Source organism: Bombyx mandarina, chromosome 15 (genome assembly GCF_030267445.1).
Source record: "Bombyx mandarina strain Sakado chromosome 15, ASM3026744v2".
Taxonomy (NCBI): domain Eukaryota; kingdom Metazoa; phylum Arthropoda; class Insecta; order Lepidoptera; family Bombycidae; genus Bombyx; species Bombyx mandarina.
In genome coordinates, this window is record NC_143221.1 from 14005623 (window position 1) to 14016609 (window position 10987).

General features: G+C 38.7%; 1 protein-coding gene and 1 long non-coding RNA gene across 2 annotated transcripts; one reads left to right on the forward strand and one right to left on the reverse strand.

The window, feature by feature from the left end:
• The first annotated feature begins 302 nt into the window (after window positions 1-302).
• LOC114248574 (gustatory receptor for sugar taste 64a) lies at window positions 303-9518 on the forward strand. The gene is made up of 8 exons (XM_089732780.1): window positions 303-874; window positions 1621-1830; window positions 5298-5402; window positions 5838-6022; window positions 7142-7311; window positions 8065-8233; window positions 8853-8942; window positions 9438-9518. Exons 1-8 carry the CDS (start codon window positions 667-669, stop codon window positions 9489-9491), a joined length of 1191 nt encoding a protein of 396 aa, XP_089588906.1. The 5' UTR covers window positions 303-666; the 3' UTR covers window positions 9492-9518.
• A 465-nt stretch (window positions 9519-9983) lies between these two features.
• LOC149501527 (uncharacterized) lies at window positions 9984-10620 on the reverse strand. The gene is made up of 2 exons (XR_016324287.1): window positions 10476-10620; window positions 9984-10389 (listed from the first exon to the last, which is right to left on the reverse strand). It is a non-coding gene; the product is annotated as an uncharacterized LOC149501527 (long non-coding RNA).
• Window positions 10621-10987: the final 367 nt, after the last annotated feature.

A 10987-nucleotide genomic window follows, 5' to 3' on the forward strand; every position in this document is an offset into this window, starting at 1 on the left:
GGGCTCCAGTAACCACTTAACACCAGGTGGGCTGTGAGCTCGTCCATCCATATAAGCAATAAAAAAAAAATTTTTTTTTTTAGAATACTAGCTAAATATATATAAATAATAATAATAAATATTTACTAACAATCACGCCACGTTAACTGGTCCCGTGATAAGTTCGTAAAGAACTTGTGTTACAGGTACCAGATAACGGAAATAAATGTAAGATTTTTATTATACACGTACATATATTTTAATATTTAATATACATCCATAACCCTGGAAAAGACATTGATATTTATCATACAAATATCTTCCCTTGGCGGGATCCGAACCCGCGACCCCCTTGTGTAGTGACCATGTCACTTACCACTACACCAGACGGCCGTTCAAAGTATAGCTGACTCGGTAGACTTCGTAGTGCCTCAATCGATAAATAAAAGACTTAGACTTTTGTATAAAATAAACTTAAAACAAACAAAAGGAATACGTCCGACGGGGGACACATCAAAGGAAAAACAATATTGCTATTTTTATTTAATTCAGAGTATTTTCATATTTATCTACCTTTTAAACCTTCTCTGGGCTTCCACAAATGATTCAAGACCAAAATTAGCCAAATCGGTCGAGCCGTTCTCGAGTTTTAGAGAGACTAACGAACAGCAATTCATTTTTATATATATGGATAAGGACAAATTTCAGGAGTTTCTTCCGACAATGACACGGATCTTCTCGATGACGCGATACTTTGGCGTTTCTACATGTAAGCCCAGTATCGCATTCGGCTGGACAGTTATATTATTTTTAATGCTACTGGCTATTGAAGTGGGAGCTATATGGAAGATCGTGAGGCTTCTCGGAGGATGGACGGTTCATAGTACTGATAGTCGTACGTCTTTTTATTACTTAAATAAACTGGATTTGTTGGAGAAGGATGCAAATATTGAAAATACGTCATTGACTCATCGACAGTGTGTTTTCAGAGATTTGAGTTTCTATTCCTCAAACTAAGGAGTAAAACTTCTATTCTTTTTTTATTTATTGCTTAGATGGGTGGACGAGCTCACAGCCCATCTGGTGTTAAGTGGTTAGTGGAGTCCATAGACATCTACAACGTAAATGCGCCACCCACCTTGAGATAAGTTCTAAGGTCTCAGTATAGTTACAACGGCTACCCCACCCTTCAAACCGAAATGCATTACTGCTTCGCGGCAGAAATAGGCGGGATGGTGGTACCTACCCGCGCGGACTCACAAGAGGTCCTACCACCAGTAAAGTAAGTAATTTTGTGTTTTCGGTGTGCATCTGTTCTTGATACTTTAAAAATAATGTTTAGATTTTGAAGTTTCGATATATTATTATATTGGTGACTGTGAATGAAAGGAGTCTATAATAAAATATTAAAGTGTAATATTAAAGTCCTTGGGTCAAGCACAAAATGAGGTCAAACAATATTTTATAACACGATAGAAATAACAATCCGTGCGAATATTCCCAATTCGACGATGATACACTAGCGAGGGCTCTCATTATTACCGAAAATTATTAAAGTAAATGTTAGTGGCCCTAAACTTTAGCCTATATTTCAAATGAATAAGTCTAAGCTATGAAAACAGGGAAAGGATTATTTTCCAGGGGGCTTCACAGCGAGACTGTCAGGTTGTATATTCTATGGGAACGCTCTTCTATCACTGAGCTTGTCAATCAAATTTGTGTCCTCTTGGGAACAGTTATCTGAACACTGGTCGAGAACAGAAACGGATCCAGGACTGCGGCTCCCATCTGATAGTAGAATTAAAAGACGAACTGTCCTAGTAAGTGCCTTCGTCATGACATGCGCTTGTGGTGAGTAATGGGTTTACTATAAAATTGTTTTAGGATTACTTCTTGCTCCGGATATAACGCCAATTTTTCACGTGCATCTTTATAGTGGACGACTTGTGAGCACGCCCGAGTAGGTACCACTAACCTGCCTATTTCTGCCTTGTACTATATACATGAGATACAGGTGGGCTGTGAACTCTTTTACCCATCGAAGCAGTAAAAAATTCAATTCCTTTGTCATGTTCTACAATCGAAACAGAAGATGTTGCCATAAAAGGACTGTACTCTACACAATTACGAGTGACACTACTTTCGATTATTTATATAGTCAAGCAGGTGTTTTGTTTGTTTGTTTTTATCCTAAAAAAAATAACCGTCCTGGTGATATTACCGTGTTGTGAACCCGCAAGATCCCAAAGTGTTGGTGTTAAATGGTTACCGTAGTCTATGGATATCCCAATCTGAATCCGCTATTCACCCCGTGACTTGAGCCGCCTTGATTTGGCTTGATCAGACTTTAGAAGAGACTACATGACTTAGTTGCGGCAGTAATAGGCACGGTGGTGGTAGAAGGTACCACAGGTGCACACTTTAATACGCGCTTCCAGCAGTTGACAATTACGGTATACCCACCATTCTCCGAATGGTTTTAAAGCACTTTCAGCCGGTGCTATTCTAAGCACTCACCACAAACAAAAGAGTTTATATTTAATTATGATTTTACTTTTCTCTAATGTTTTAAGATCTAAAGCCACTCTAACAACCGACTTCTACATAATCAGATTCATTAAATTTTCCATAAAAAGCTATTTTTACAAAAAACATTATTAGAATTCAATTAGGAGCTTCCGGTGTACCTTTTCTTGGAAAACTAGAGTACCAACTGAAAATTCACTTTCAGTTGAGTCAATTTAAAAATATACTGGTTTCTTTTCTTCTAAAACAGCCAACACCATTATGTTTCGCTGCATCACGACATCATCATTCGTAATATCCGTATTCATTATTCCTAATACGAATGTAGTTTTCGAAAAACAATCAAAAAAACTTGATAAATTTACATTCAATTTGGATCCCGCCGAAATACATTGTGTGGAAGCACCAAGAGGGTTCCGCATGTGGTGTAATCACTACATAGTTTAAAACAAAGTCGCTTTCTATGTCCCTATATCCCTATGTATGCTTAAATCTTTAAAACTACGCAACGGATTTTGATGCGGTTTATTTTAGTAGATAGAGTGATTTAAGAGGAAGGTTTATATGTATAATAACATCCATTAAATAGTGGAGAAATCAATAATAAATTACAGCTTCCGAAGCAAAGCGAGGGCGGGTTGCTAGTACTTGATAAATTGTAAACAAGTTTTGCCAATCCGAGCACGTATGCTGAAGCCCCGGAAATCCTCGGCTCGCCGCCGGTCTCTGCGGAAGTTTTAACTGGCAGGTGCTCTTAACACGACGTATAAACGTCAGTACGGGGTTTTATAACCGTTTGCGGGTTTATGACATAGTATGGCTATTAAAGGATGTTTTTGATAAAATGATAGTCACAATGGTTACTTACCAGTGGTGGGTTGTGAGCTGAAAAGGGTAGGTACCACCACCATGCCTGGTCCTGTCGTGAAAGAGTGGTACATTTTGGTTTGAAGAGTGGGGCAACGGTTAAACGTACGATACGGTACAATAGTATGAGACTTGAAATGTCATAAGATGGGAGGCGGCATAAACGTCGTTGATATTTTTGAGCTTAAAGCAGTAAACAACATAACGCCAAGAGGATCTACTACCCAACCTCCAAAAAATAAATAGGAGGGTGCGATTAATTACTGATTTTTAAACATCTGGTTGAGCTACCCTAACTTTGACTACTTACAAAAGAAGTCATATTTCAAATCGTTTACTATAAAAATAGATCCAATACGATGTTGAAACTTCTCCGATAAAAACCTAATTATTTGGTTGGAGGATATGATTCGTTTATTTCTCAAAGACTAAGTATAGCTGGGTCATAATTTATTATAATTTACCTTTGGACTACAAATATGATTAAAGTACCTTGTTATTTTTATGGTAGTATGGCTTAATCTGATAACATTATAAATGAAAATAGGTCTCTTCCGATTTTGACCTTCCGTAAGTAAACTTAGAATTAAGATTGATTCGCTTATCCACTAAGGTTAATGTAAATTTAATTTTGGTTAACTCTAATTAAGTAGGATAAACTACACACAGTAAAAAGGCTTTGAGTACATACATAGTAAGAATGTCTGTCCGCATTTACAAATATGTATGTAAATGAGTGTTGTTGGAAAAGATAATAATTTTAAATATCAAGCTTCGGTCACATTCCTCATATTGTATTAGAAAACTGAGTCTGGGGAAATGTAGTAGTTGTAAAAGTAGTAGGAAGTATTTTAATACTTTCTGACAGGAATAATGTGGTCACGACGACTGGTGTTCTTATAGTCCCAACATCCACTGCGTCTTGCTAAAAATTATAAAATAATGTTACGCGCTGGGGCTCGGGATAAATAAAAAAATTATACCGAAGTACAAATCAAAACTGTATTCAATACTCAGAGCACTTGAAACACTCAACAGAAACCTTAAAATTTTCAATTCACTTCTTCCGTTTCGCTTCAGGTGATCCGTTCGCTGTTTCGCTTCGAGTAGTTCCAATTACTAACTGACTGCATGACATCTCTGTAACGCTTTTATAGCCGATACTACATCTCTAGAATTAACGAGAATATTCCACACAAGTCGAGTATTGTGTTTTCGCTATCTGACAATAGATGGCGTTGTACTTCTCAAGCGTTCTAGATGCTACTAGATCCTTCGATATTCGTTCGACTGTTCGGCGCTACTCTTACCGGCGTAACAATAACAATGCACACATCACATTTAAAATGTACCCGATCCACTTTCAACGTTATTATACGCTTCTAGTTCTAACATTACTGACAGCCCTAACACAGATTATCGTAATGGTCGAGCTCTTCGAAGAGCTTTCGGTGAAACACAGGTCATAGCCGACTAAGCCAGTTCGCTGAGGTTCTCGGATCTTTTTAGCAGATCGCGATTTCGATCCGATATTACATGCATTTGTATGAGCTAGGTCTTTTTGGGAGGCGCTCGGGTACCTTTTAGAAAATCTCACTTCGAGACGCACAAAGTGCCTAAAGTCACCAAGTCCAACACAAAAAAGACATTTAACCACACACACAATTTGCTTCCACTACATACATCTTATTTTAAATAACGTCGCGTTTTATGTTTTTTTTTTTTTTTTTTTCTTCTTTTGTTTACGTAATAACTTAGTGAAGGCTATCTAAGATTTTAAGTATTGCAACGAATATATGAGTTTTATAGACCATTTTCTATCATTTCTTTCAAGCTAATAAGGCTTAGAGGAAGAAACTACTAACTCCTTGAGATTAACAGAGCGTGCTTTTGAGGAATTACTATTAAATTTCCCTTTACTTCAGTGGAGCACATGTTAAGTATGATGTCGGCCACAGGCTTCGATTGTCCCCCTGAAGAATATATGGAGAGATACATTCTAAGCTCACATGGATTCCTCGTTCAAAACGGTTGGTTGTAGTTAAATTACATTTCATTGAAGTGTGAATGTCTTTTGGTATTATATTCAATTGTAGGCGCTTTTTTTTATCCCCATGGTATGTTACTGTTACCACTATCCTGCTTGTTTTTTCAGGATAGCTGTGTTGCCTTTTATTACGATTTAAGGGAATGGGGAGGGAATTCCTTGACACTTGGAAATTTTACCACGTACTACTGTTTAGTGACAGAAGCAATGGTGGTTATAAAACAGGGGAAGCTGTGATCGGAACTCATTATTATTTCGCGGAATATGGGAGACTGGATAAAATCTTTGAGGCTTCACACTAAGCAGATCTTTATATTGCATTGTTTATATTAAACATCACGTGTAACATTATTTTTTCATTATCTAACTTGTTGCAATTATTATTCCTGATAGATTTTTAATGGTGATAAACTTTCAGATGAATACAACCTCTGGTTGGCAATACCGATTTTCATAATGAGTAAACTTGCAACGGCTTTGTGGAATTTCCAAGATTTGATCATTATTTTGATTAGTATGGGATTCACATCGCGATATAATAGACTTAATACGTACGTACATCGAGTTGTGATGCTTGAGAGGAACCTAAAGGAAGGTGCTCAGGTAAGATGGCTCGCTCCATAGTCCTATTAAGGTGCATATATCTTTAAACTTGCTGCTTCTGTACTTTTGTTTACGGGCCTTCAATGTCTGGCGGTGTGAAGAGAATGTCAGATTTGGTTAGTTTGGTTCTTAGATTTAATTCATGTTGAATAAGTCGTGGCCTAAAGGATAAGACGTTTGGTGCATTTGTGTCGAGCGATGCACCAGTGTTCGAATCCCTCAGGCGGGTACCAATTTTTCTAATGAAATTCGTACTTAACAAATGTTCACGATTCACTTCCACGGTAAAGGAATAACACAGTGTAATAAAAATTAAAGACACAAAATTTGCGTAATTGCTGATGTTAGGACGTCTTGGGAGTCCGCACTGGTAGGTACCACCACCCCGCCTATGTCCGCCGTGAAGCAGCAATGCGTTTCGGTTCGAAGGGTGGAGTAGCCGTTGTAAGTATACTTGAGACCTTAGAACTTGTATCTCGAGGTGGGTGGCGCATTTACGTTGTAGGTGTCTATCACTTAACACCAGGATGGGCTGTGAGCTCGTCCATCCATCTAAGCAATAAAAAAAAAAAAAAAAACGAGGCGCCCGTGTGGCGTGCACCGGATCGGAGCCGAGCCGACGGCAGAGTGCCACCATTGTGGTTGCGACTTGGACACGGCAGAGCATACGCTCGTCGCCTGCCCCGCATGGGACGTGCACGGGGTGGCGGCGTGTCCTCGTCGCAAAAATAGGAAACGACAAGTCGTTTCCGACTGTTCTGGCATCGATGCTCGGTGACGACGAGTCGTGGAAGGCGATGATCTTGTAAGTCCGGACGTGTAGGTACCATTATCTTGCCTCCCTCCATTTCCAACTACCTTCATACCCAAGGTATTTTTTACCACATGATCATCTTCTTTGCGCACAATATCATGAAAACTTTTTATTCTTTATTTTCTAAGTGACTGGCGCAATACTTTCAGATTTTCTCTTAAATACTTATTTCTCATTTTATTTATCTTTACTTCACACATCCATCTCAACACTCTCATTTAAGCACATATTATTGGTTCATCTATCGTTTTCGTAAGCCCAATAGTCTAATCCATACAATGCGACAGTTAATAAGCTCGTTACAGGTTTCGTCTGAAAATCACATGCGATTCCAAATATGGCGTCGGATTAGACAAGCGTATGTTAGACAGGCAGCCCTCGTGCGGTTAGTTGACGATCAAATCGGGGCTTTGGTCTTATTGTCAAACGTCAACAATTTATACTTCATCTGTCTTCAATTATTTCTTGGGATCAAGTAAGAGCTTCTTTTTCCTCATTCATTTTTATTTCATCTTCCATGGTAAAGGCGGTTTGTGGTTTTAGACCGCTTCTTCGAATAAGCGGTGCTTTTTTCCCATGCCAATGCTGATAGCCTTGTGAGGCTATTTCAGCTTCTCCTTAACGTGTAGATGAGCACACGGGAGATGAGCTCAAACCGGGAGCGTTGCTAACACTGGCCCTAGCAAAAGCAGTGCTTCGTAGAATCTACTACTGGATTGGAAACGCAACCCACTGAGAAGATTCTGTCAGAAACTCAGTGAGCTGTGTCTGTGGATTAATTTACTAAGCAGTGCGACACCATAACCCCCTTATTGTGGCCGTCTCTAATTATATACTCTATCTTGAGAATAAGGCAAAAAACAGGATCCTTTCGTTCGAAGAGTTCAACGTACATCCTAGTCCATAGACAAAACCTACTGAGTTCCTTACCGGACTTTCTCAATGGGTCGCGATTCCGATCCAGTGGTAGATTAAACGAAGCCCCGCCCTTGCTTGGGATATTGTTAAAAAAATCTGTTGGGTTGAGGTTCATGAGCTCACTTACTAAATAAATTTCAATAGTATTAGAATATAATTTATTCAGACTGTTTTATATACGAACTGAGGAGCAACATTTTCTACATCACACCGCATTGAAATAACGTTATATGAGTAGAACTGCTGTATAAATTTATTAGGTATTTTCAAGCGAATCACAGGTTTTAATTAGTGAATGTTTGTTTTCCAGTTCAAAAGACAGAGGAAGTTTCATCAACAGGTTATATTATTTCATTTCTCTCGGTTGGTTGATGTTCAGAGCTTGTGGCGTAGTGTTGGCGGCTGCAGACGTATATATTCATTCGAAAAAAGCTTTAATCTCCTTGTACTTGTGTCCCGAATTAGCTTACAATCTGGAGGTAAGATTATTGGGAATTGCATCTGCTTCATATTTATTATTTAAGATTCCTTGCTAGATGAACATATACCTATATTTAATGACCTAAGCTTTCATTGCATTGCCCCACAGACTACTTTCATGCTGCAGTTATTGAAATATCTATATGTCGCAGAGTGGGTCGATAATTTCATTATTTCTTGAAATAGTGGGCGTATGATGGGCAATTGTGCGAAGAGATTGAGCAGCACGTAACGATGACAGTTCCGAGACGTGTTTACCCTTCCTAAGTTAGACAACGAATGTGGTTCGATTCCACTTCGATTCGATTTTTACTGGTGATAAAACCTCTTGTGAGTTTGCATGGGTAGGTAGGTACCACCGGCCTGCCTATTTCTGCCGTGAAGCAGTAATGCGTTTCGGCTTGAAGAGTGGGGCAGTCGTTATAACTATACTGAGACCTTAGAACTTATATCTCAAGGTGGGTGGCTCCCGTAACCACTTAACACCAGGTGGGCTGTGAGCTCTTTTACCCATCTAAGCAATAAAAAAAAAAACAAAAAAAAAACATGAAAATACATAATGTTAGATTTTCAATTTCAATCAAGCTACGAGATGTAATACGACTTACTTGTTTTCAGATTAAGAGATTAAAGTATCAGTTGAAGAATGATGAAGTTACTCTAACTGGAATGGGTTTATTTTCGTTGAATCGCGAATTGTTGTTAGAGGTACCTAAACTGAACCTAAAATTTATTTTCATATTAGTTTTCCTTTTTTACTTTTTCTTTTTGGGAATTGGAGTAACCAGTTATACAAGAGATGAGATGAACTTGTCCCCATAAATCTATACATTTATACATATAAATAAAATTGTTGTGGCTGTTTGTAATATTGAAATAGCCGCTTTTTACTACATGCATATGAATATACGGTACATGCATCAAAATTACATTTTTTACAATTTTTGTCTGTCTGTTTGTTCCGGCTAATCTCTGAAACGGCTGGACCGATTTTGACGGGACTTTCACTGATAAGTAGCTGATGATATAAGGAGTAACTTAAGCTACTTTTTTTAGACTAGCTTTGCCTCGCGGCGTCACCCGCGGTACGACAATAACCGCGGGTTACATCGCGGGACTCAGCTATCAATAATAAAATGTAATGTTTCCGAAGCGACGCGAGGGCGGGTCGCTAATACACTTTAAAACAAATTTTGTTTGCAGGTAGCTGCAGCCGTTTTGAAATACGAACTGGTTTTAGTGCAATACGATAAATGAATGTATTAAATAAATACAGTACACGAGTTTAATGTCTTATCATTTATTAATGCTTGTAACAAAAGAGGAATATACATAGTATAGGCAGATAAGATTAGCTGCGATACGAAGCTTTTACATGTGCCTTCCAAGTGTTTGAACGATTTGTTTATAGTTTGTCATTTTACAAAGTAATTTGTAAATATTACGTCTTCGGAACGACGAATCTCCAATAGATTCGCCAGTAGACATTATTAAAGCGAATTAATATCTTAGTATTTCGTATTATAACGTGTCCGTGTCTGAGGGTGTCCCTTGGGTATGCTGATGTTACATGAGGCCCAGTCGCGTCACTCCCCAAAAGGTGGTCTATGGGTCGAGAGACACGGGGCCGAGTTGCACCACTTCTAGACACGTCACCGCCGGTGAACAGGAGACTCGGTAAGGAGGATTTCAGGGCGCCACCACTTACCGCTCTGGGAGACTTACAACAATATAAAAAAACAAATTAAAAATAACAATATTGTGTTTATTACACACAAATATAAAAGGATAAAATGAGTTACAATAATTTACAAAGTATTAGTGAGAGGTCAAGTTCCAAGTTGAAGGTGTGTCGGTAGATACACCGAACACTCGAGAATGTTACACAGAAAGAAAATTAATATAAATTAGTTAAAAGAAACAAGCTTCACCGGATCACTTCCCAGCAACCGGGGTTGCTGTATGCGAGCGAGGCTGGGAATGCGGGTGAGTTATACGTCTACCGCAGTCAAGCAGCCTTTCTTGGACCGACTTGCTAGAGCTCCCCGCTTCTGGCAGCGTCCATTCAGAAAGGTGCTTTGGGATCCCGAAGGTGAACAGAAGGTCACACTCTGCACCCTAACTGTAGTACTTATTTTGTACCAGTTACAAGGACCTACGTGTTAAGACATAATTATGTTTTAAATTTGATTTAATTAAGGTTTGTGGACACAGTGTGGAGAATAATTCAAAAACACTTACCCTGGTTTATCACACGAAACCAAGAATTAATGTAACAGACTTTGGTAAATCAAAGAATTTAATCACCTCGCAGCTCAAGAGATGTTACATGAAAGAGACTTGGACAAAGTGGACTTGTCCTTTTATATGATTAATGTGTCGTTTCTCGAAGATTCTGCATGCCAGTGATGTGCAAAATCTGTCGACAAACAACATAAAAATTGCACAGTCACGATATGCAGTGTCGAGTATGCGAGCTTTAAAATCAGATTCTCCACACTGCGCCACGTTAGCTAGATAGGGTTAATTTAAAAAAAAATGTAATTAAATTTTCTGCCGTTACAGTATGTCGTATGTCGTATCATTCTTGTCAGAGCGGTCGTGGTCGTCATCCAGTATCATTGGTGTGGGCAGATGTTATATGCCTCACGAGCAATTGCCACTCCTCGCGGTTTGTTGTGAGTCTGGTACACTCATGCAAACAGCCGCCCACTGCCGACTTGATCTGGTCGGTTAATATCTTTTATATCTTT